Source organism: Pelodiscus sinensis, chromosome 3 (genome assembly GCF_049634645.1).
Source record: "Pelodiscus sinensis isolate JC-2024 chromosome 3, ASM4963464v1, whole genome shotgun sequence".
Taxonomy (NCBI): domain Eukaryota; kingdom Metazoa; phylum Chordata; order Testudines; family Trionychidae; genus Pelodiscus; species Pelodiscus sinensis.
Genome location: NC_134713.1, coordinates 101,912,401 through 101,938,912, shown reverse-complemented (window position 1 = coordinate 101,938,912; position 26,512 = coordinate 101,912,401). Strand labels below are relative to the sequence as shown.

Below are 26,512 nucleotides of genomic sequence, written 5' to 3'. Positions count from 1 at the left end.
CCTCAAGAGCATTTTTGTGCAAAAAGAATACAGTAAGTTGAAAGGACGGAGGGCTTTTGCCAGTAGAGTTATTCCTCTCCTCACGAGGAATAACTCCCTTTTTGTGCTACAGCTCTTGTGCAAAAAGGCATGTGTGGACGCTCCGCAGGGGTTTCTTGGGCAAAAAGGGCCTATCAGAAAAAGCACAGGTGCACTGATGGCCATTCTGTGAATGGCCGTGTTACCGGGTCCCCAGAGGTCACCCCAAGTTCGGGTGCCCCACTCGTCTCGTGACTGACCGCCTGACCACGGCCTGTGGCTGAAATCGCTGGCGGCCCGGGCTCTACTGGGCCTGAGGGGGCCGGGAAGGGGGCTCGGGCCCTCCCACACTCCAAGCCCCGACCCAGGGCCCTAAGACAGGGACGTTGGTCCCTAGACAGTGGAGGGGGTCGAGTTCCCCAAACCCTCCACTCGCGGGGTCCGCGGCCCCGCCCTGGGTCTCTTCTTCCCGGCTTAGTCCCCGGGGATTCCCCAGCTGGAGAATAGGCTTACCCTCAGTCCCTTCCGCTGCCGAGGGTCCGTGTGCCTGGGATCTCTTGCGCTCCCGTCGTCTGGCAGGGGCCTGGCCTCCTTGCCACTCCTGGCGTCCTCCCTCCGGCTGGGGCTTTCGCCCTTTTGATCTCCCCGCCCTGCCGCCTGGGCGGGTCTTCCCCCGGCATCTGCGGCCCCGCCCTCCTGGGCGTCCCACTCGTCGCTCCCCAGGACGTCATCCGGCCGCGCCGGAGCATCCTTGCAGCTGCTGGCCGTTCCTCCTTCTGCCCTGTCTTCCAGATCCCCCGCAGCCAGACCTCCCCTGTCCGCCCGCCTCCCAGGCGGGCTGCTCTCTGTCCCGGGTCCCGTCTCAGTGCGGGGGAGCGTGGACACGGCGCCTGCCCCGTCACAGGCCATCAGAGCTTTCTTATGCAAAAGCATCCATGTAGTGTGGACGCTCTCTTGTGCAAAAGTACATCGCTTTTGTGATGCGCTTTTGAGGTGTAGACGTGCTTTTGTGCAAGAAGTTTTTGCAGAAGACCTCTCCCGCAAAAAGTTTCTTGCGCAAAAACCCTGCAGGGTAGACAAAGCCGTAATGAATGCTGTTTCTTATGAAATGTCAAAAGAATGGCAGGCATACTGTGGTCTTCCATGAGCTTTTACTCAGTTCAGATAAACATTGCCAAGTTAAATACCTGGGGCTTGATTCTGCTGGTATTGATGTAGATCAAGAGTTACTTCACTGAAGTCAGTGGAGGGAGTCAAATGGATATAAAATTAGTGAAATGGAGACTGGAAACAGACCTCTCAATTTAGCTGAGTATCTAAATAGTATTAATTCAGGGTGACTGAGCACTGCTCTTAATGGGCAGGTCTATCTACAGAGGAGTTGTCATATCAGAGATGTGCAAGGAGCCTCCAAAAATGGAAGTCAGCAAACTAATTTCACGCATGATGTGTAGGAAAATGAAATCCTCATCTGCAATAGAGTAATTTTTAAGACAACTATCAGAAGTAAACTTTCTACAAAATAAGGCCTATCAGAAACGTGCTCTATTGCACTTGCATATTTACTTACTAGAAATTCAAGAAGAAAATGTTGAAACGTGTGTTTGTGTTTTCTGAACAGTTTTATTGAGGTAATTTTTCATTTATATATATTTTTATATATAATTAAGAGCTAAACAGTTTTCTAAGGCACTTGAAATGTGCACAGCAAGTATCCTACAATATTGTACAACTAGGCAGAACACATTTTTGCTTGTTAAATAACAGCATAAACACAAAGGAAAGATAGGTACTGTATAAAAAAGATAATACATACTCTTTTCAGATGACAGTAGTGGAAAATACATATTGCAGAATAGATCAAAGAAACTGTGCTATTAATTAATGTGCAGTTCCAGTTATTTACATTCATGGATATCAATACAGTAATTCCTCATTTAACACTATAGATGTGTTTCTGAAAATGTTTGTGATAAGTGAAAATGTGCTATGCGGGGTCAATTTTCCCATTAAAAATAATGGAGGGAGGGTGCATTTCAGGTGGTGGCAAAGTCAATTTTTTGTTGGTGCTGGGTCGTCAACAATAGATATCTAGCAACACAAGTCGCTGCAGTTTGTTAAAACAAAGATAAATACGTGATTGAGCGGAGGAGCGCTGTGACCATGTGTATTTATCCGCTCAGACGTATTACCACTGTTTTCACCAACTTATCCCTCCACGTGAAGTAGTCCGCCACTTGATTATTTTCATGTTATTTCAGGGACGGTCATGTTATTCGAAAAACGTTCCCTAAAAAAAAATCGTGCTATTGCAAAAACGTGTTAAGTGGGCACGTGTTAAACGAGTAATTACTGTACACCTGTGTAATATATGAGTATCAAATTAGTCACTGGAAATTATAAACTCATTCATTTGGTCGGGTATTTCCATCAAAGTTGCCAAAGTTAGTCACTCTAACCAAAGTTGCTACAATTCAAAGGGAGGAATTCATGTATTTATTTTACAACCACAATTATATAAAGTACATTCTGTATAAGTTTAAGACATGATTGTTTAATTCACCATTTTTTGTACTTTGTATCTCTCATAGCTGTGCAAAATGAGCGTAAAATGCCACAATTCTGAACTGGTGACATTTTAAATCCACTTAGCCTAGATACCAATAACTATTTAATATGCCAGGCAGTGGAAAATCAACTCTGAAATGTTGTTTGCTTCTTTGAGTTTTAAGTATGGAACTTTGGTGATATTCAGGCAGGATACATTGAGCATAAATGAAAATGTTTTATTTGTGTTTTCAATCTAACTAATAGTAATCAAGTGAAATGTCAACACTCTCCTAATGTCTGTTGATATAAGCATCAACCTTTGTTGACATATAATGAAAATCTTGATTCTGTAAGTGAAATCCTGATCCCAATGAAATCAGTGAGAAACTCTTCAATGGGGCCAAAATTTAACTCTGGGTGACTGGAGGCCCTAACCTGCTTATAGAAAAGCTGATGGCAAAAATCCCACTGGCTTCAATTATAACCTGATCAGGCCCCATGGGAAGTTTATCACTATCTCTAGTTGGATGTTGCACATAGAGGCTTTTATTCCTTTCTGTTGTTTTAATGCTTGGCTAACCCGGCAAACCCCTTGCAAGTGTACTTTTAGGTCTGCAACACAGTGATGTATTGATATTGCCAGGCCATGTTAATAGCCAGAGCAATTGTCAAGTGGTACAAAGCTGTTGGCACTTTGATGAACCATGCTGATCCATCACCTTGCGTAGATTTAACATTTTGCTGCAAAGAGAATTCTATTTCTCTTTTAGAAAAAACACCAACAATTCTATTTCAATGGAGATATTAAATTAGCTTTTGCTCTGTCAAAATCCAGACCCACCCAGTATACCAACCTGTTCATCAATACAATGCATTTAAGTTACTGATGTGGTTGTTTGGCTCAAAATATACCAGTTAAAGTAACTGTCCAAAACACATTTCTTTAATTCCAAAATTTATACAAATTTACAAATCAAAATACAACTACACAGAATAGAAAAAGGAAGAGAAGATATATCCAGCATTGTTTTATTCTATTATAACAATGCTTAACCATGGTAAAATTTGACATAATATTGCAAGATGGTGAATCAAAAATTAATGATAGCAAAGTGTCGGCATAGAATATCAATAATTCTTTTGTTCCTAAAAAATACAATATTTAGCTTCTAGATGGAAAAAAATAAAAACCAAACACACAAACAAGCCTACTGGTATAAAAACAACTTTCTTGTGTTGCTACAAGAAGCTTATATGAACTGTATTTCCCTTCAAGTTCAGGAAAAAGCTCTAGGGATTGATATACTATAAAACAGCCTCATTCATAAAATTTAATAAATGGAAATCTGCCATGATATTACACTGAATTATGTTTTTTCAACTGCATCTCTCCTTCTTGATCTACCTCTATACTTTCATTAAATTTGTCAAATGCCTGTTTCTAAGCAGATGAGTTAAACTTAGAATTCAAGGGTATTTGCTTTTTCTTTCTTTTTATTTTATTCTCAGAATACTTCACTAGAAACCTAAAAATGTCTTTCATGACTGATTTCCTAAATACCATTCTTGTCCTTCAGAAGCTAGTTTTTATATCCTGGCAGCAAGTATTGCACTGTGCTTTGTACAATAAAAATACCAATATCAACAACAGTAGAGCTAAATCTGGTGGCTCCTAGTTGTAGGAGGCAAATTTGTTTTTCATCCTGAGAACATCTTACTTTTGATTTACAGCAGCTGCACAGTTTTAACTCCTTGAGATACAATTTAAAAAGGGTGTAAAAACATTAAATAATGCACTTTTGACATGCCAGGATAACCAGTATTGAGGGACACAGCATAAGCCTTTAACCCATGACACCGTATGACAAAAGTACTTTGAAGTAAATAAATGACCAAGGGCTAGATTGTGATGTCTGTTTTTAGCAGCATAAAGCTCTAGCTATACTACACAGATACAGTAATGTCAGGGAATCTGATTGCAACTCATTTTGCTGCTAACTTGATTATAAACATGGAGCCTGATCCTATGCCTACCAAAGTGAAGGAAATTCTATTAACTTCAATGGATGCTGGCCTGGAGCTGTGGTGGTTCTAATCTGTATGGGTATGTCTATGCTAGTCACCCTAGTTCGGACTAAATGCCCGGTAGTTTGAACTACCTGCCCGTGGCTACACGCGGCACGGGCTAGGTAGTTCGAACTAAAGCTCCTAATTCAAACTACCGTTACTCCTCATTGCAGATTAGAATAATTGCAGGAGGAGTAATGGTAGTTCGAATTAGGAGCTTTAGGTCGAACTACCTAGCCCGTGCCGCGTGTAGCCGCGGGCAGGTAGTTCGAACTACCGAGCATTTAAAAATGGCGGCGCCCGGGAACATGCAAATGAAGCCCAGGATATTTAAATCCCGGGCTTCATTTACAAGTTCGAATGACTACATTAGCCACCCTAGTCCGAACTAGGGTGGCTAGTGTAGACATACCCTAACAGACTTTACTGTAAATACATTTTTATTCATGATAAATCATCAGTCAGATGAGATCTGTTATCAGGTTAGAGACAACCAAGTCAAAAGTGGGGATGTAAAAATGTATTTAAAAATGTAACCGTGTAATTGTAGCAGGGTTGGCTGGGCCTTGCAAGAGTCCTGGGGGGTCCCGATAAATCTGTGAGCCGGGGCAGAGGCTTCCACAGCCTTGTCCAGAGTGCTGTGGGCTCTTAAATAAGCTTTGTACTGCACAGCCCGCAGCACAGGCTCCCTGGGAGCAGGGCTAGCAAGGGTTGATGGCCCTGCTCCTGGGAGGCTTTGCTGCAGGCTTTGCAGCTGGCTTCCTTGGAGCTGGACTGGCAGCTTCTACCGGCCCCAGTCCAGGGAGTCAGCATGTAACCTGTGGTAGGAGCTGGCCAGGCCCATCAACAGACCAGGGCTGCTCTGGTGGGTCCCACAGAGCTGGAGCAGCCCCCTGTCTGGGGCGGGCATGGAGCTGCTCCTGCTCCTACTGGTTAACCAGAACCTTTAAGGGTGAGGCTTACTGGTAAACCTTAATTGGTTAACATTTTATATCCTTAGTTGTAAGCAGTCTCCTTAACGTGGATGTAGCATAAATGTTGACAAGACTTGTATCTGAAGCAACTCCATTGAAGATGGGGCACTGAGAAAAATGAATTCAGAAACAACATCTACCTTTGAATGTTTAGGATTGTTTTAAGTTTGGGTCTCAGCTTTCTTTCAATTTTAAAGAAAAATATTCTTTAGTGTTGATCTGAAAAGATTTATAGCTGCCAATGAGCAAGTTCAATATTTCTTCTGTACTAATGGACATAAGTTTCACCAAAACAGGGCAGGACATGGTCTTAAATTTTTGCACTGCTTTAGGAGTTAGTAGTGTCAACTATAGAATAGCACACATGGAACTTTGAACTTTGGTGTTTCTAGATAAGTGCCTGATCCTTCAAACCCTTACAGCCCTGTAAACCCATTGTATGTCTATGGTAAAAAAGCTCATTGATTTCAATGAGACTATTCATGGCATTAAGCTTTGTCCTTGGAAGTATTGTAGGATCAGCCCTTTACAGACTTAGTCCTCCAATCCCTGTTCAAAATGATTTATAGCTACTGGTATCTTGTCTTCAAACATGTTTAATTTTTAAGTCTGCATATATTTTCCATTAATCATTTAGGATTTTTCACAATTTTTAAAAGCTTCCCAGTTCACCCATGAGGAAATACAAATGTCATTTAACAGGCTAGAATGACGCCTTCAAACATTACGCTCTGTTTTGTACATAAGAGTTTAGGATTTTATTAAAGGATCCATCCTGTGTACCCTGAAGTACAATACAGTGGGATGTCTAGGTGAAAAATAAATACAAGATTGAGACTTGAGTCTATTATTATCCATAATTTTGAAACTGTTATTCCAGTCTAATGAATGTTGTACATATATAGGTTGAACCTCTCTAGTCTAGAACTTTCTGGTCCAGAAACATCCATCATCCAGAATGATTTTAGTTAGCCGGATGTCCACGTTTCATGCGTGTGGCCAAATTTATTGCCAGGGCTCACCGAAACGTGGTGAGCCCCGCTCGCCAGCCACGCTGTCCGGCGATCTGCGCATGCACAGATCATTCTGCGCACGCGCAGATCGCCCGAACCTGGGTCTTCCGGGTTGCAATCTACTCGCCACGGGCGAGTAGATTGTATTATTTGTCGAGCCCTGTTTATTGCAGCCCATAAAGTTTGTTTACAGCCACCAGTCCTATCTCTTAGTGTTCTGTGCTGTTATTCAGCTCTAATTTATACCTAATTGTCTTCTAACTGCCCAGTAAGCAGTGGAAGTGTTTGTAATGCTGCTAGATAATTCCGGAAAATTCTCTGATTTAGAACTGGTCAGGTTCCAAGGGTGCCGGACTAGAGAGGTTCAAGCTGTATTTCTGTCCACTTAGATTGCCGAACACAATACAGGTAACAAAGTCATGGTCAAGTGTTCTAAAATATAACTGTATTAATTGTCTATCTGGCTAAAAGTTCAAACTCACATCAGCTAATTGGATTATTTTTGACAGCGGGGTGGGAAAATTATCACCTTATTTCTCCTTCATTTTCTGCCTTACGAACTGCCATGTTGACTATCCCCAGTCAGTTTTTCCTTCTCTAAGGCTCATGTTACAGTAGTTTTGATTATTTCCTGTTGAGTTGCAAGGGCTTAGATATGTACCGTATTCCTTTTCACTACAGCAATTTGAAAAAAGGCTCTGAAGGAACTAATACAAAGGAACAAGAGACATATCGGCGACTTGAAGCGGTGCAGCTCAGCACGAAAAGGCAAACTTACCTCATCAAGCACTGCAATGTATCACAATTTCATTAACTTGTCTATCACTTGGTCAATACTTTACAGCTTTTGTCCACCAAACCCATTGAAATTTACAATATATAAAATACATGTACAGGATTAAACATGTGTGTATGTATATTATGCATAAATTACTTCTAAGTTCTAATTTAGCAAAGCATTTAAGTGTGTGGATAAGTCTTACCAAGGTCAACTTTCCTTGTCTCATGTTCAGCATGTAAGTGCTTTATTGTATTAGGGCCACAGTATATCTTATTTTTAACAGAGGCGGCCACGGTAGATCCTATTAGTTGTCAAATGTATAGAATGGCATATGTTCTCCAAGGCAAAACCCAGCATTGATTTCAATTGGAGTAGAAAGGGGCTCTAAAATTCCTAGTCCTGCTGGCTTTAATTTACATGGGAAGTCATTATACACACAGTGATATCACTGGGACTATTATCCTGCATACATTTTGCAGGATCAGGCAATACATTTGTGAAAATTAATACAGGGCAGATGTCATAGCCTCTTTTCCAATTATAAAATTTTTGGTTATTTTTTTAAAACTATCGAAGTGACTATAATATATTAAGGACTGTCAGTTGTCCCATTTACTTTTTTTTTTATAAAGAAAAACTTAAATGCTTCATTGTCAAAATAGAAAATTTCTATATTGTTACACATTCCACACTTTCTTCTACATTTGGCAACAAACGAACAAAAACAGTCTCAGGAAAAGAATTGTTTTGCCAAGCTTTAATCCAAGCTACATTTTTATGGCTGGGATTTAAACCCTGAAAACAAGGGATTTTATTAGGAATACTCTCACAACTATAATTCTAGCGACACGCACATTTATATATGATTTAGAGTGGTATACATCTTCATTGCTTCCTTGATGTAAAAATGCTGCTCTATAGTTACAAAATAATGGCATTGCAGAAGCCAAATTATTCCATACTAATTCTATTTTTAATACACCTAATTGATTCCAGTAAGAGGTGGAACAATGCTGGTTATTTTTATTTGATACAAGCTTGTAGTTGGCTGTTTCAGTAATTATTGATATTTTGGGGTTCTTACTCTGCATTTTATAGGATTTTTACCAAAATTAAAGTGTTTCTAAAGGTCCTATCAACCTATTTCTTAAAACGTTTGAATCGATTTATTCAAAAATAAACAGAAAGCCAGCTCATGAAAAGCACCCTGCTATTGCTTGAATGCCCTTTACAAAAATAATCCATCCCATTTACGCAAACCTGGTCTTGTAAATAGTAAAGAGTGAGATCTAATTTTAACAACTAAATTGCATTCTGCCTTTAGGCTAACATCTAAAATGACAATCTTTCATTTTATAAATTAAAAACACTCCACATGAATCTATTGCAAATTCTGAGGTAAAAATCACTATACACAGACCTTTTATTGCCTGGAAAAAAATATTTAGTTTTCATAATTAAAAACTAAACATAAAAGACAAAAATAAATTGTAATTATGTACACACATAAAAAAGGATAAATAGTATATATACCGTAATACTGTATTACATGTATGTTTATGTGTACTCCAGGTCCAGAAAATTTATTGTGTATATAAATCAAAAGATAAATAAGTGCCAATATAAGACAGAGAATTTTTTAGTGTAAACAATGACAAAGGCTTGTAATAGGCCTTGGGGCTAACGTAACAAAAGCACATATTGCCTTTCACGCTCCATACCATTTAATTGTAATATTACTGTATTCACAAATACACTTTCAGAAGTTACTGAGTTAATAAGTATTCTTCGCATACAACAAAAACAGGCTATAGACGCTAAGGATTTTCTGTAGCTTTTACAAGGCCCTTGATGAAGATGTATTGATCCACATGTTAATTCCTTCTAGAAGCAATCCAAGGCATCCATCTAATGTAGCTCTTAAAGGTAACGTCACATTGTAAAACACTTCCCAAACCTACTTATATGCAAATTCATGGCCGATTTCAGTACTAATTTTGGATTCAAATTAGAATGGCACGATTGTCAATACTGTCTGCCATAGTTCAGAGCGACATTGGTGCCACTACTTTAACAACAACATGAGTGACAGACAAAAGATGAATATTTCAAAACCTGAATCCTTTCATTGCACTCACAGTGTCTTGCTATATGTCCTTTAAAATCTACTTGGTAATTCTGATGGATAATCATGGAGAATTCAAGGTGCAATTGTATTTAAAAAAACACCGAGTATATTTAGCTGTGTTATATGAATACTCAATATATTTTCTTTAAGCATGCTTGTCAGAATTTTTAAAAATACATCTGAATTATAATAAGAATATTTTCTGGCAACGGGGTTCACTGGCACCACGAAAATTACTGTACTTCACTAAAGTACTGATGAAATGAGGACATGGTGGTTTACTGTCTTATACGACAGGCTGAGGTCTCTAGAAAACACACACACAGTTGTTCAAATGCCCAGATTTACAATGCTTTTCCTCCTACCATCCAAATATATAATTAAACCAGTTTCATAAAGAACTTGCTATCTGTTTGTTCTTTTTTTCTGTAAGCTGACAGGTGAAGTCTCTTTTTTCCTCTCTCTGTATGTTCCCATTGTCCCCACAATTACCCTCAGTCACCATGATGTAAATTCTGATAAGTTCTTGGCCACAGGCTGTCAAACGATTGTCTTCAGCTCATCTTCTCTGGTCAAGCTTTGATGACAAAAATATCAATGTATCTGTGTGAACTAGTCACAGAACCACGATCTCTCTTACCATCAACACATGGTTTAGTTAAAATGGAATGCTACCCCCCACTTTCCCTGGGTTCTGTTCCCAGTCCAATCTCTTGTTCTCTAATAAAGATGAGGGCCACATTTTTCATTAACATCTGGGTAAGCTGCAACACACACTCACACTTATTCAAGTTGCAGTGCAATCTCAGGTCTTCACGATGCAATGATTTCCCTGAAGGAAACTGGTGTGTGAAATATAGGATACTGTCAAACAATTATGGGCGATGAAACCTGAAATATTAAATAAATAAATAAATTATAGGCTAAAGTTATTATTTTATCTGACAACGGCACTGGATTGATTCTGAATTCACACCTACACTGAATTAACAGAGCTGCTCCTGATTTTTACTGATGTAAATGAGATCCAGACTAAATTGCGTCTCATGTTTGAAACAACTGATTGGAAATCAGAAAAGCTGAGTATCTTTGAAAAACATGCAAGTACTTTTAAGTTTGCTTCCTCATCAGTAAAATGGGGAAAATACAACTTAAACATCTTTGCATGTTGTGTTGAGATCCTAGGATGAAAGATACTTTGCACAATATTATCTTTTTATTAGTGCAGTCAGTTATACCAGATAAAGTGTTAGAAGATTACCAGTACCTGGTAAAATAATCTATCATCAAGGATATTAATTTCTGTTTCAGTTGTTTCAAAATGTATACACGAGCATAGAAAATATAAAACAATATCTATCTATCTATCTAGAATAATTCATCCAATGTGGCAAAATATTCTGTTGTGTGTAGATATGTTTATATGTTTTCTTCTGATATAGGAGGACAAGAGAAAATAAGCTGCAAGGCAAGGCAAGAGAAAATAAGCTACACTCTACACTCGTGGCCAGATGCAGTTTGCTATAGCTAGCTCCTGGTGGGCTGCCGGTGCCTTATTTACCTGCATGTCCACAGGTATGGCCACTTGCAGCTCCCATTGGCCGTGGATCACTGTTCCTGGTCAATGGGAGCTGCAGGAAGCAGTGTCCCAGTCTGCACCACTTCCTGCAGCTCCCATTAGCTAGAAACAGTGATCCACGGCTAACAGGGGCTACAAGCATCTGTACCTGTGAATATGCAAATAAATAAAACATGGGTGGCCGACCCGTGGCTAACCCTGGTGAACTGAACTGACTTCAGCTTACTCCCCATTCCTGCTCCACTACAATATAATATAATTCAAATTTATAAATAGTCACTTTTAAAAGTATGAGTGCAATGGGTTTATTTGCAAAACCCAATATTTGCATGTTAGGCGGATGGATAGCTAAGTGTCATTATAATGATTTGCAAAGGCAGACGTGTGATTCTGGTATTTGTATTAATTAGAATGGTGTTTAATGACTATCGAAGTAGAATGATGAACTTCATGTTGGGGGGAGACATTTTTAAAAATAACACATGACACTTTATAAACATGTTATATGTTGTCTTCCCAAATCTGAATGTTTATAAATTGGTAAATTATTCTTACTCTGATAATAAAAGAGGATTTTTTTTTAGGAATCCACCTTCTAAAGTCTACATCTAAAATGACCCAATTAGTGTAACTGTGAAATTACATGAGAAATCAGGCTACATTAGCAGGACTAAAAGGAAGACTTTGACTGTTATCCATGATAGAGAAACATCAAGGCTATTCTCTTTATTGTGTATCTAAAGCCCAGTATGAAATTTGGGTAGGGCAAGAGAACTATGAAAACAGATTACAAGTTGAACCTCTCTTGTCCGGGACTCCTTGGTCTGCCAACATCCTTGGTCCGGCAGGACCACAGTTGCTGCTGGATCCGAGAGCTCAGCCGCAGAAGTTGAGAGCAGCTAGGAGCAGAGATGGTTTGGTCAGCGGGAGGAGTTGCTGTTTCTGGGAAACCCCAGGAGCAGCTGCTGCTGCAGGTGCACAGGCAGGAGTGGCCCTAGATGAGCTGCCGGCAACTGGCTCCCTAGGCGAAACATGCGATCGGCGCCCCCGCCTCCAAATCCCTCAATGCCCATTTAATTTGGCACCCTAGGCAACCACCTAGTTCACGCCTATGGACAGGCTGCCACTATGCACAGGGCTGGGGAACCCCCAGGAGCAGCTGCCGCTACGTTTGAGGCTGGGGCTCTCGCTACCACTGCATGTGGGACTGGGGCAAGGGAACCCTAGGAGCAGCTGATGCTGCCTATGCACACGGGGCTGGGGAATCTTGGGAGCAGCTGCCACTGTGTGTGGGGCCAGACCTGGGGAACTCCAGGAGCAGCTGCTGCCCTGCACAGGGCTGAGGTTAGGGAGCAGAGCCCTGCAAGCAGGCTGGGGGCAGCAGACCCAGGCAGGTGGACTGGAGGAGGTCAGGTCTCCGTCTTCTCCTGAGGTAGCTGCTAGGAGAGGAGCCCCAGGAGTGCCCAGATGCCTGATCTCCCCGGTCCCTTTTTCTAGACCATTCCAGTCCCAAGAGTGCTGAACAAGGGAGGTTTAACCTGTAGTAATAACCTATAGGAAGTAGCTCCTTTATCTTCTCATCCCACCAATGAATTTTACAACAAATCATTTCTGACCAGCTGCAGACTGCAACTCACTTTTAATCTGTATTTCCTATGTGGTTCTTTTTTCTTTTAAATGAATAATTTATTCTCTGGTGCAGAGTCACTTGATCATTATACCATTAGATCACACCCTACTTTTGCTTTTTCGGTCCAGTGTTAGTGGTGACCAATGCCTCTAAATTTTTCCATCCATGTGCATAATAAATTTTGTTATGTGCACAGAAGCATATGCAGATATCTACCATCAGTAGAAACACATACTGCTGGCTGTGGGCACTCTGATAATCAGCTGGGCAACATATGAATCTCTCCTGAGTAGTCACCCAAATACTCAGCTTACAGGGTACAGGCAGTCCCCGGGTTACGTACAAGATAGGGACTGTAGGTTTGTTCTTAAGTTGAATCTGTATGTAAGTCGGAACTGCCGTCCAGATTCAGCCGCTGCTGAAACTGATCAGTTTCAACAGCGGCTGAATCTGGACGCCAGTTCTGACTTACATACAGATTCAACTTAAGAACCCCAGGCATCCCCAAGTCAGCTGCTGCTGAAACTGGTCAGCGGCTGATTCCAGGAAGCCCGGGGCAGGGGCTTCTTGTAGTCAGCCACTGGTCAGTTTCAGCAGCAGCTGATTTGGGGACGCCTGGGGCAGAGCAGCTGGGGTGCTGCTGGGTTGGTCCAGTAGCGCCGCCGCTCCTCGGCGCTACTGGACCAACCCAGCACCACCCCAGCTGCTCTGCCCCAGGTGTCCTGATTCAGCTGCTGCTGAAACTGATCAGCAGCGGCTGAATCAGAACTCCTGGGGCAGAGCAGCTGGGGTGCTGCCGGGTTGGTCCAGTAGTGCCAAGGAGCGGTGCTGCGGGACCAACCGGCAGCGCCCCACCTGCTCTACCACAGGCCCAGGGCTTTGCTCCACGTCTCCCTGGTCTGCTGGGGGGGGGGGCCACTAGCTGCGCCTCTCCCCCCCCCAGCAGACCAGGGACACGGGGAGCAAAGCTGCAGCGGTGGCGGGGTGCCGCGCCTCTGAGGTTTTGCTCTGGCAAAGCCTCAGAGGCGCAGGACTCCTCCGCCTCCTGGCTTTGCTCCAGGTGTCCCTGGTCTGCTGGAGACGGTCCCCAGCAGACCAGAGGCACTGGGAGCAAAGCAGCAGTGGCGGCGGGGTGCTGCGCCTCTGAGGCTTTGCTCTGGCAAAGCCTCAGAGGCACGGGACCCCTCCGCCTCCCCAGCTTTGCTCCAGGTGTCCCTGGTCTGCTGGAGATGGTCCCCAGCAGACCAGGGGCACCCGGAGCAGCTTTTCTCGCCCCGGAGGTCGAGGTGGCAGGACCGCTGCGCTCTGGGCGGTCCCGCTGCCTGTGAGCTCCGGGGCGAGAAAGCCCCGTTCGTAAGTGCGGATCCGACTCGGGGACAGCCTGTAGACTGGAAGTAAACCACATCAGCTATATTCCTTTTAACAACAGGGGTTTGAGGAGTCTGAAGAGCTTTCCTTTCTTTCCAGAATTGTAATCCTAAAACATTTATGCCTGATTCTGCTCTTAATGTCAATGTTTTTTCTCTAGTGTTACTCCACTGAATCCACTCCTTCTTGCCACAGACCAATCAGAGGTATATCTAACACTTCATTCCTCTCTCTCTCTCTCTCTCTCTCTCTCTCAAGAGGAATGCAAATGCAGACACTCAAAATTGCAAATGAAGCTAGGATTTAAATATCCCGCGCTTCATTTGTGAAATCGCGTTATGGTGCGATTGTGAAATAGCACTATTTCGAGAGAAAAAACGGGGTCATTTCAAGATAAAAACCTTCCCTTGAAATAACCATGAAGAGTAAGGGTTATTTTGAGGGATGGGTTTTATCTGGAAATAACCCCTTTTTTCTCTCTAAATAGCGCTATTTCGCAATAGCGTCGTAACACAATTATCCAAATGAAGCGTGGGATATTTAAATCCCTGCTTCATTTGCAATTTTGGGTGTCTGCATTTGCATTCCTCTCTTGAGACAGGAAAGAAGTGTAGGCATTCCCAGAGAGAACAGGGAGAGGGCACTTTGGAACTGGAGTCTTCCTCAGACAGTAGCTCCTTGAGAACCATCTGGATTCATTGACTGAATGCTCCATGGGTACAACTGGCATCTCTGTTTTTAACCCCACCCTTAAATAGCTTTTTCACTGAGTTGCTGAGCTGGATTGCCTCACATTTCTGGGCCCAGCTTCTGAAAATCCTAATGTAATCTGTGTCCATCAACTGCTGTTTTCAGTGTTGGTGACAAACACTTCCAAGTTCTTTTTTGGTGTCTCTTGTATAAATATGTGCTAATTTTCCCATATAATTTGTAATGATTTAATCAAGAAGTTACAGTCCAATTGTATCAGCTCACAGCACAGCTGAAGCACAGCACAGCACAGTCTCTCTAGCAATTCACTTTATATTGCACTTTTCAACACCTATATTTTTACATATCCTAAACACCAACTGAAATACAAGAACGCAAGTCATAGTGAGCCAAATGGAGAAATGTTAGTTATGCACTTGGCCCAGTGATCTGCATACTCATGAGGGGCATTTTCTAATGGTCTATGCCAGTGGTTTTCAAACTGTTCTGTGGGCCCCTTCAGGAAAGCCGCATCGTGCCGCTTTGTTTACCTAAAGGCTCTATAGCCATGGAGCCTCATGGCTCTCATTGGCGCTGGTTCGCTGGTTTCAGCCAATAGGGGAGGGGGAGGGGAGAGCTGCGAGAAGCAGTGGCATTGGCCATGCTGCTTCCCACGGCGTCCCTTGGCTGGAAACAGTGAACTGGAGCCAATGGGAGCCATGAGGCTCTGTGGCCATGGAGCCTTTAGGTAAACAAAGCGGCACAGGTCTGCCAGTAGCTCTGGAATAACCCTCTGCCAAATTTCAAATTCCTGCTGCAAATCATAGAGATGACAGAGCTCCTCAAAGAACTGTCAGAAAAATAATTATAATGGGAATTGTCAGGCAACCTAAATAGACACTACCACTTTCCCTATAATGATCTATTTGATACAGTGGTCTTCAAATATCAGGGCCTTGTTTATTTTAATACAATAACAATATATTAACTAATCCTTATGGTGTTGCAGTAGCTTGAATGGAAAACTGGATTCTACTATTAGTACCTTCAAATTCTGAATTTAAAATCCATTGTAAAACTCCTATTAGCTTCACATCAGTTTTGTTTGATCTGTACCCAGCAAACTATTTTTAGTCAAAATTTAAGGTTATTCAGACATGCCCTTTTAAAGATATGTGATTTAAGAAAAACAGGTATTAATCATGATTGGAAAATGTTTAGTTCTTTTTTGACATATCCTAGCTGCAAGATAATTTATCCTGAATACTTCATACAGGACTTATTTGAAATATCTTGTTGAGATCTACAGCACAGGTCCAAACAGAGATGCATATTACAAATGTTATTTGTGTCAAATAAGCAATGTTAAAATGGAATGTCTGAATCTGGCAAATTTCCCAAAGATTGCTAGGAGCTCTGGTGATTGTTAGAAAGTTCCCCAGTGTGAGGATGGACTTTGTGAGGTTTCAGGGGGTAGCCGAGTTAGACTGTACAGGATAAACTTAAAAAACAACAAACAGTCTGGTAGCACTTTAAAGACTAACAAAACATGTAGATGGTATCATGAGCTTCGTGGACACAGCCCACTTCTTCAGATGACCGGAGTGTAGGATGTTCAGAACCATCCCACACTCCGGTCATCTGAAGAAGTGGGCAGTGCCCACAAAAGCTCATGATACCATCTACATGTTTTGTTAGTCTTTAAAGTGCTACCAGAGTATTTGTTGTTTTGTGAGGTTTGTTGGACTGCTAGTTTAATTCCAGTGCTCCAAAGCACTCACTGACACAGACTTTCATATGCATTGGTTCTGTGGAAGCAGGGCTCTCCTCCCACACATGCAGATTGTTAATTTCATCTGGGACATGCTGAATCCAATAAAATGTATGAAAGGATCATTTTTCAGACTTCATAAGCAATCTTTTCCATTTAAAATCTAATCAGTTCTGGTACCCTTATTGCCATATCAGTTATGTAGTTTCAGTGTCACATCAGCAACACTTGGAAATCCCACCAGCAAAGGGGTCAAGGAATTAATTACAGTACAGCTCTAGAGGCCTGGGAATGGCAGAGATTAATATGACACATTCACTTCTCATTGGCTTTACACCAAAAGGTACTTTTACTCACCTTGTAAACTGTCGACTTTCCTCATGTACTTCCATTTCTGTGCTTTTAAATTCATTCAGTTCTTTCCGTATTGCTGCCTAATTAAAAACACACACACACACATCAGAAAAGTGACCATCTGTAAAAATATATTAACAGAACAAGTGCCCACTCCTATGTGATACAAAATACCCTCATCTATTTGTTTTCCATTTACTTTTCACTTAAATCCTTTCATGTAATCCATTACTCTTGTACACTTTGATCCTAAGAATGTAATGGCTCCTTTGATTACAGTTATTTAAACAAGTAAAACCATTCTTGAGAAAGCCATAAGAAAGTGTCTGGGGCCAGAAAACTCCTCCTCCCAAAATATGGCACTTGCTACAAAAGAAGAGGGAAAGAGAATTTGTTACCCTTGACAGCCACCTGTTTAGTATGCATCTGTAAAGAGATTATCACAGCATACAACCCCGGAGGGGAGGATGAGTCATACTTCATGCATAGCGATTGCATAAACTGAAAAATTCCTATAGCTCCCAACTGGAGACAAGATTTTAGGAATGGGAGATGAATGCCACTTTTCAAATGGAAATTAGTCACTCAGTTTGATCAGTTTTAGGTAACATTATATTATGTTTGGATATCCCAAGGCTGTGTTTTCAGCTAGCAGATACTAAAGAACAGCAGAAATTCAGCACAATATAAAATGTCAGTCCTTGATGCCTATGTAAAACAGCAGTAATCAATTTACCTCACTACATAATTCATATAATTTCTTAAAAGGCCAGCACTCTACACACACAGGTATTGCTATAAATGCTTTTGGTCAAAATGTATAAACATGTTAAACTACTGCTTTCAGGCCCTGCTGTTCAGTGAAAGGTTTATTCTCTCTCTCCCTTCAGTGTTTCAGAAACAAGTAACACAATTTGAGTAATCCTCTAAAAAGGCATCTAATTAAAAGAACAATGTCTTCCAAAGCAGGACAGAATTCCAGCATGATAAGATTATGCTGTGTCATCAGAATACCATCTCCTAAATTACAGATGGGGAACCTTTTTGGGGTCGGGGACTGCTGACCCACCTAAAATCAGTTGGGGTCCATACAAAAGTGAGAAGCAAAAAAAGAAAAAAAAACCCACCTCACTGACATGGCCCCAACTGAGAAACAGAAACACATTCCCCAACACTCCCCTCACACAACAGAGCTGAGGAGAGCCCAGATTAGCAGATTTTGTGGAAGGAAAAGCCTCCAGGCAGTGCTTTACTGTGCCAGCGCAGAGGAGGGGGAGCGGCAGTGTGCGAAGCCATGAGGCAAAGCTTGTAGATAGGATCTGACGCTGGCTTTTGTCCAGCCCCCAAGGCTTGGGGTTCTTCCTCCAACAGCAGGGAGTCCCTGCTGGTACTCCAGCCACATGGGAGAGCGGGAAGCTGTGAGAGGGGGTGTAAGGCTGGAGGGTCAGCACGGGGTCCCCAATGTTAGGGGAGGAGCCCAGAACCTCAGGGAACTAGTTTCAGGGAAGCCAGGGGCTGAATCCAGCCCTCAGGCCTTAGGTTTCCCACCCCTGAAAATGATAAACCTTGTACTCCAGCAGGGGACTGACGTGCTTAACCCCAGTGATACACCAGCACAAGGCTGCTGCAATAGTAAGGAAAAAGGCATAGCTCAGATATTGCACCCCCACTGTTTTTAAGTGTACACCATATTGATAGTCAAGATACCAGAGCCATGAGTCCACAGAACAGATATAATACACGCTTCTGTTCACTGATATGTTTCAATGGGACCTAGAAGGCCTATTTCTAGGGAAAAGAGGAGTCTCCATACCCACTGGACCCGTTGCCTGTTTGCTGAGACTGAAAACATGGAGACCAATTTAGACCAATTTGTGGCAACTGTTCTGTGGAGACCTGTTCATTACAAAATAGATTGTGATTAAAAATATATTTCAGGCAGTAATAATGTATGCAGTGTTGCTGTAGCCATTTTGGTTCCACAATATTAGTGAGAGAAGATGGGTGAGGTAATATCTTTTATTGGTCTTTGTCTCACAGGTGTTAATAATGACTTTCAACCACTATTAGCAAGACCTGAGAAGGTGACCTACAAATGAAAAAGTTCTACTGCCACAAAGAATGATCAAACCCTGCAGCATTTTGCTCTGCTGTGGCTTGAGGCCTCATCTATACTGATTTGACCTATCCATGCTAGCTACCAGTGTAATTCATCTGGTGCAATACCCAGTGCAGACTTTGCTACAGCTACCGCTTCTCAGGTGTTTTGTTACCTCTAGGCTAGAATACTATAATTCACTGTACTTGGAGTGAACTGTTAAGGTCACTTGGAAGCTAAAATGAGGTCACTTGGTAGCTAAACTTCCACTGCCTCCTGAGTAGGAGCATATGACAGGTGGGAATGGTTTCTTATGCTCTGCATGCTGAAGTTATCTGCAGCCACAAAGAATGAAAATCTTCTGTTCCCAGACTTTAATCCATTTTTTAGCAAAATAAAGCCTGGCCTATTTTTAAAACTACTTATAAGTAAATAAGAAACCGGATAGCTTCTCTTACTGTTTAAACTCTCTACTACCTAGTTAGTCTCTCTGCTCTCTTAGGGTATGTCTAGCCTACATGGCTCCATTAATGGAGCCATGTAGATGAGTTTACTAGACATAGGAAAATAAAGCGGTGATTTAAATAATTGCTGCTTCATTTACATCAAAATGACCGCTGCGCTGTGCTGATCAGCTGCGCTGTGCTGTCTGGACGCGCCGTGGTCGACAAGGGAAGCCTTTGTCGACTGCTCCGTTATGCCTCGTGAAATGAGGCTTACCGGAGCGGTCGACAAAGGTTTCCCTTGTCGACCGTGGTGCGTCCAGACTGCCCCGCTGTGCCACTAAACATCTGATCAGCACAGCGCTGCAGCCATTTTGATGTAAATGAAGCGGCGATTGGTTAAATCGCCGCTTCATTTTCCTATATTCATTTCCTGTAAACTCATCTACATGGCTCCCTCGACAGAGACATGTAGTCTAGACATACCCTTAAATTGCAGGGTAAGGATGCACGATTTTGGCACTAAAGTCTGAGTTTATTCCCAATGGTGCATGCGTGCAGTTGGTCATCTGGCAACTCTAGTGATGATGTATTCATGTGGTCAAGCATTCTTACAGTAATGGGAGAGTCCATTACATTTCACTATAATTAGTTTTAAAAGAAGCTCTTAAGGTTCAGTCTGCAGAAACTTTGGTGGAATTCCAGGGACTGCAACTAAAAGTGGATAGCAGTGATTTAACTTGCCTAGGAAGGATTTTTAAATGTGCAAGAGTCATCTCTGAACTGCCACAAATAAGCTAGTAAGTAAATTTTAATAGTTTTTCTATGTGTTTTCCTATATGTATTGTACCATGACAATCTCATTACCTCAAGAAGATGTCATGAATGATATTAGTGTAGAAGGATTGAAAATAAGATTCGATTTTTTTTTGTAAATTATGGAATTCAATCTCTATTATCATCTTTATTTGTCCCTTGCCTTGTCTGCAGGAGTTAACCGCGCCCAAGGCTTGTCTGCTCGGCGATCATAATCCGGGGACTCTGTAACCCCCACATACTCATTGAAGCGTAGGATTCTTCTTGCCTGCAGTTCAGCCACGGTAGGCCTCAGACTGAGCTGTGAACAAGAAGTGGGAAAGAGTAAATTGAATAAGCCAAAATAAAACCTAAAATATGGTGTAACCTCAAGAGAGCATTAAAGGTATTTCTAATCAGGGTCACTTTCAAGAATCTAAAAAAAGGCACTGTCTTGGGAATATCAAACAGGAACTGGAAAGCTTTGCAACCTAGTTTCTTAGACTATAAAATTAATCTTTGTTAGGCACAAAAAATCTTGACAGATCATCTCTTGAACATTAATTTTTACTTTGCTATAGTGGTGCTATTTAATCTATTAAACAATGCTAGATTATAGGTGCTAATGTAACCACATCTGTTTTTCATTACAAAAAAGAACAGGGTTTTGATGGGATTGTCTAAAGGAACTAAAAGGAATTTATGAATCAGAGATTCTTTATTATGATATTGGCCCAAATGATCTGAGTCATCCCAATCAAGGTACAAATTAACTAATTATTTTAACAGTAAACAAAATCTGCCTTTTCACATACATTTTTGAAAGTATAGGAAAATTTTGTCATATTAGGACTTCCTTGTCTCAAAAAGGATACTGCAAAACTGAAAAGGATACAGGGAAGAACAATGAAAATGATCAAGGGTCTGGAAAAAAATTTCATCTAGAGAGAGATTGAAAAGGCTGGGACTGTTTACCTTAGAAAAGAGATATCATGATAAAAAATAAAATAACAAATGGAATAAGCAATGTAAACTATAAACTTCTATAAATGAAATTGAAAGATTATAAATTCAAAACTGACAAAAGGTAATACTTTCATATGGTCTTGATAACCAATTTTAGTGATTTAGATGTACTTAATGGGACAGAAGGACTATGCTGTTGTCCCACTAAGAGCTCTGACAGACTTTGTGCATCACTGAGGCTGTGTCTAGACTATACCTCTCTGTTGACAGAGACGTAGATTAGGCACGCCAAAATTGCTAATGAAGCAGGGATTTAAATATCCCGTGCTTTATTAGCACAAACATGGCCGCCGTTTTTTTTTAAATGGAGCTTTTTCAAAAAAAACCCTGGCAGTCTAGACATGGATCTGTTGAAAATAAACCCTTTTTTGACAGATCCTGTAAACCTCATATTTGGAGGAATACAGGCAGTCCCCGGGTTACGTACAAGATAGGGACTGTAGGTTTGTTCTTAAGTTGAATCTGTATGTAAGTCGGAACTGGCATCCAGATTCAGCCGCTGCTGAAACAGATCAGTTTCAACTGCGGCTGAATCTGGACGCCAGTTCTGACTTACATACAGAATCAACTTAAGAACCCCAAGCGTCCCCAAGTCAGCTGCTGCTGAAACTGATCAGCAGCTGATTCCAGGAAGCCCAGGGCAGAGCAACTCTGCCTCGGGCTTCCTGTAGTCAGCGCTGGTCAGTTTCAGCAGCAGCTGACTTGGGGACGCCAGGGGCAGAGCAGCTGGGGTGCTGCTGGGTTGCTCCAGTAGCGCCGCTCCTCGGCGCTACTGGACCAACCCAGCAGCACCCCATCTGCTCTGCCCCAGGCGTCCTGATTCAGCCGCTGCTGAAACTGACCAGCAGCGGCTGAATCAGGACGCCTGGGGCAGAGCAGCTGGGGTGCTGCCGGGTTGGTCCAGTAGCGCCCAGAGCGGCGCTGTGGGACCAACCGGCAGCGCCCCAGCTGCTCTGTCACAGGCGTCTGGAGAAAAGCCTAGTCTGCTGGGGGGGGGGGCATACTAGCTGCGCCCCCCCCCCACCTCAGCAGACCAGGAAGACGCGGGCGGCGGACCGAGACGCACCGCGGTCCCACCGCCTGGGTCCTCCGCGGCTTTGCTCCCAGTATCCCTGGTCTGCTGGAGTGGGGGGGGGGGGGGGGGGGGCGCAGCTAGTACGCCCCCCCCCAGCAGACTAGGCTTTTCTCCAGACGCCTGTGGCAGAGCAGCTTTGCTCCCTGGTCTCCCTGGGCTGCTCCGCTGCCGGCTTCCCCGACCAGGGAGATGCGGAGAAAGCCCCGGAGTACACGGGTGGCAGGACCGCGAGGTCCCACAGTCCGTGTCCTCCAGGGCGAGCCCCGTTCGTAACTGCGGATCCAAAATAAGTCGGATCCGCGTAAGTCGGGGACTGCCTGTACAGGATGTCAAAAAAGAGTTTATTTTTGACAGATCTGCATCTAGACTGCTGTTTTTTTTTCTGAAAAAGCTTTGTTTAAAAAAAAAAAAGCGGAGGCCATGTTTATGCTAATGAAGTGCCTTGAGGGCGGGGGGCTGGACTCGATGACCTCTTGAGGTCCCTTTCAGTCCTATGATTCTATGATTCTATATTTAAATCCCGGCTTCATTAACAATTTCGACATGCTTGATTTGCATCCCTCTGTCAACAGAGGGATGCAGCCTAGACGTAGCCTGAGACACAGTGGGCGGAATTTTCTATCTGCTACCACTGACATCAGTGGGAATTTTTTTACCAATTTACCACTGACTTCAATGGGGACAATCCTGATGAGAAGAATGCAGTATGAGCTTCCATCTGTGATAGGCAAGCTTCACAGGCTTGTGTATGGGATAATCCTGCAGGCTGTTTAGGACCCCAACATTTTTTCAGCACTTACCTAACTCATGGATTTTCCAAGAGGCAAATACCTATAGATGGGATTGCATGGGTGTGTGCATATGAGTTCAGGAAAACTGGTACTCCTTTCCGAACACACTTGCAAAGGCTAACCACAATCAGGCTCCACATTTCTTTCAAAGATACAATTCAGCCTTCTAAACATATTAGGGAAAATTAGAAATATTGGGTTTACACCAAGGATTATTTTAGTCCTATCTGGTTTTCTAACAGAGTTCACATTATGGGGAAATGGAGACGGGAGAGGGAATTTTGCCAGTATGTATTATTATACTTCAGAATAGTACAGAGAGAAAATCTTGTCCCTTATTATTCCCACAAGTATCCTACACATAAAATGTTTTATCACCTTTCTGCTGAGTCTGCGTTTTAATTCCCTCCTGGCTTCCTGTTCTTCTTCTTCATTCTTTTCTGTTTTGGAAGAGAGGAAAAAAGGGATGACTATTTAAGGGACTATAACTGTATATGGCAGTAAGTTCCAGGCCTTAGAATACTGGTTTATACATATTCATATTTGTAAGCTACCCTATTTTTGAGTGAGTGTTCTCATTGCCTTTCTTTGTCCTTTCCCATTCCCAACTCTTCAGCCTTCCATAATTATCACCCTCTGCCTGGAAGACTGCAGAGAAAGTTACTGTCATTTGTACTCTGTGAAATAAAAAATAAGAAGTTGCCCAGCTGTGTCGCATACCTGCCAAGAGACTAACGTCATCATTGCCTTTATTCCCATGGCCCCATTTACCCTAGTTTAGACTCAGAGTTTAACTGTGTTTACTAGGGCAGAGAAAATCATTTACAGTGAATAACTTATCTGATGAACCTAACCCCCTTTTTTTGTTTGTTTTTTCGCTCACAGAATATCCATGAACAGATAGCAAATTCCTTCAATTTATTTATTACTGGAAATTATTCAGTGAATTGTTTTAGTTAGATTCCATGGACTGATCATTAAGGGCATGTCTACACTACAGAGAAGATCAAAGCTGCCACTGTCAATCTTCCAAAATTCGAATTAACAGGTCTAGTTAAGACAGCTAATTTGACCTGTGAGGGGCATTCTGATCAATGCTGGTAGTTCTGCTTCCATGAGGAGTAAGAGAAGTCAAAGGATGAGTGATCCCCCTTCGACTTCCTGCAGTGTGGACAGCGCCAAAAGTCAAGTTAAGGGACTTCGACTTCAGCTACTCATTTAACGTAGCTGATATTGTGTATCTTAATTCAACCTTGTCCTGTAGTGTACACATACCCTAACAGTGCTCAATGAGCATGTGATTTTCATTATTTAACGTTTCTTGGTTAACTGTGATCAGTCAGATCAATCACAATTTATTATTTCTGTGTCTTGGTCAGATGAGGCCAAAAATTGCATATGCAACTTTAAAATTTCAGCAGATATTTGTGCATGTGACTGAAATTGGCTTTCCAGAAACTTGTGTGGAAGTAAAAACTGATTGCCTGGATGTCTGTGGAAAGCAAATTAAAAGAGGGTACAAATATGGGTGCATATTGTTTTAATTGTTTTAAACTGATGAATGAAGAAAATCAGTTGAATTATTTGCCCAACTCTGTTGCTTATGTGTGAGTTTATCTTTACTCTGAATGAAATATTCCAATCAGAGATGTTGGCTGAACTGCAAAATTCAGATATGGATCCACATTTCTGCAAGATAATGAATTTGTACTGAGGGTTTTGGTTCAACCTACCAATTCTAATTCTAAGAGAGATTATCTGTACACATGGCCAAACTGTGCTAGAAATGACCTAGACAAATTGGAAGATTGGATTAAAAGAAAACTGACGAGGTTCGACAAGTGCAGAATCCTGCATTTAGGATGGAAGAATCCATAGGTACAGATTACATGAGTGTTCCCAATATTGATGGGTGCCAAGCACCCACCGGCAACTCCTTTCTCTCTCCCCAGTGCCTCCCAGCCATTGGTTAGTGCCTTCCCATGCCTCCTGCCCATAGCAATCAGCTGCTTCATGGCATTTGGGAGGCTTTGGGATGAAGTGGGGAGCAGTGAGGATGTAGCATTCTCAAGGACCCTGGGTGGGCAGGGAAAAGGTAGGGAAGGAGTGGGGCCTCAGGCAGAGTTGGGGTTTAGAGTTGGGGCTCCCCAGCACTTTTGAAAGTTGGCACCCAGGCACTGCTCCAGACTGGGGACTAAATAGCTAAGTGGCAATTCTGCAGAAAAGGACCTGGGGATTACAGTAGATGAGAAGCTGTTTATGAGTCAATAGTATGTCCTTGTATATTGAGCTGTATTAGTGGGAGCATTGCCAGCAGACTGAGGAAAGTGATTATTCCCCTGTATTCAGCATTGTTGAGGCCACATCCAGTTTTGGGCCCCCCACTGCAGAAAGGAAGTAGACAAATTAGATAGCATCCAGTGGAGGGAGGGTGATGAAAATGAGTGGAGGGACCAGAGCACCTGACAAGTGAGGAGGGATTTGATAGCAGCCTTCAATTCCCTGAAGGGGGGCTCTCAAAAGGATGGACCTAGGCTGTTCTCAGTGGTGGCACATGACTGCAAAAGGAGCAATGGTCTCAAGTTGCTGTGAGAGAAGTCTAGGTTGGATATTAAGAAAACTATTTCATTAGGAGGGTGGTTGGTAAAGCATTGGAATGGGTTTTCTAGGGTGGTGTTGGACTCTTCATTCTTTCAGTTTATTAAGGCCCATCTTAACAAATCCCTGAGTGGGATGTTTTAGCTGGGGTTGATCCTGCTTCAACCAGGGGATTGGACTAGATGTCTTCCTATGATCTCTTTCAACTTCAGTCTTCTAATATTCTATTTCGTAGAGCTTAGCAAGTTCACGTAACTTTGCCCATTTATTAGCTGTTATATTTATGATAACCCATGTGGAACTGATTGAATTTTAAACAAACTTCCCTTTGTAATCAATAACCATAATATCTACAGTTATTAAACAAGATCTGTCTCAGGAATTAATTCACTTGGTTTCAGCTCATGTAAAAGAGGGTGCCATATACAGGAACTGGATCTCTTGGGTGTAATCTCCGCTGCAAGCTCTTCATGAGGTACATAGCACAGAAGAGATTGTAATTTAATGCACACAATGTATTGCGCCTGTTTTGTTATTTTCTTTGTGGAATTTTTGATTATTCATAACTTTGAATTTTCTTGCTTGTCTAAATCATTGTATGTCCTAAAACACGGTAAGAACCTCTATATAAGAAATACGGCGTTCACATCACTGAATTTATATCACAAGGAACAGTTATTAATCATTCAGTTTATCTGATCTCTGTTTATCTAGATCACCAGTTCAAAAAACTGTAGGTCAGGACCCCATTTTAGTGAAGTCA

General features: G+C 42.1%; 1 protein-coding gene and 1 long non-coding RNA gene across 7 annotated transcripts in view; one reads left to right on the top strand and one right to left on the bottom strand.

Moving 5' to 3' along the window:
- LOC112544074 (uncharacterized) overlaps positions 1–26,512 on the top strand; it is a 95,263-nt gene that overhangs the window by 15,570 nt on the left and 53,181 nt on the right. The window contains exon 3 of one of the 2 annotated variants that reach the window (XR_012902696.1): positions 7,304–8,028. The exons of the other annotated variant lie outside the window; for it this stretch is intronic. This is a non-coding gene — a long non-coding RNA (uncharacterized LOC112544074). Of the gene's footprint in view, positions 1–7,303; positions 8,029–26,512 lie in introns of those variants that run through there. 2 annotated transcript variants of the gene reach the window in all.
- PHACTR2 (phosphatase and actin regulator 2) overlaps positions 10,055–26,512 on the bottom strand; it is a 198,182-nt gene continuing 181,724 nt past the window's right edge. For all 5 annotated transcript variants that reach the window (XM_075924329.1, XM_075924328.1, XM_006139329.4 and 2 more), the window contains 4 exons: positions 23,530–23,591; positions 20,444–20,581; positions 16,927–17,003; positions 10,055–10,422 (listed from right to left, as the gene is read on the bottom strand). In XM_075924329.1, coding sequence (XP_075780444.1) covers positions 10,407–10,422; positions 16,927–17,003; positions 20,444–20,581; positions 23,530–23,591 — 293 coding nt within the window. In that variant the 3' untranslated portion in view covers positions 10,055–10,406. The remainder of the gene's footprint in view (positions 10,423–16,926; positions 17,004–20,443; positions 20,582–23,529; positions 23,592–26,512) is intronic.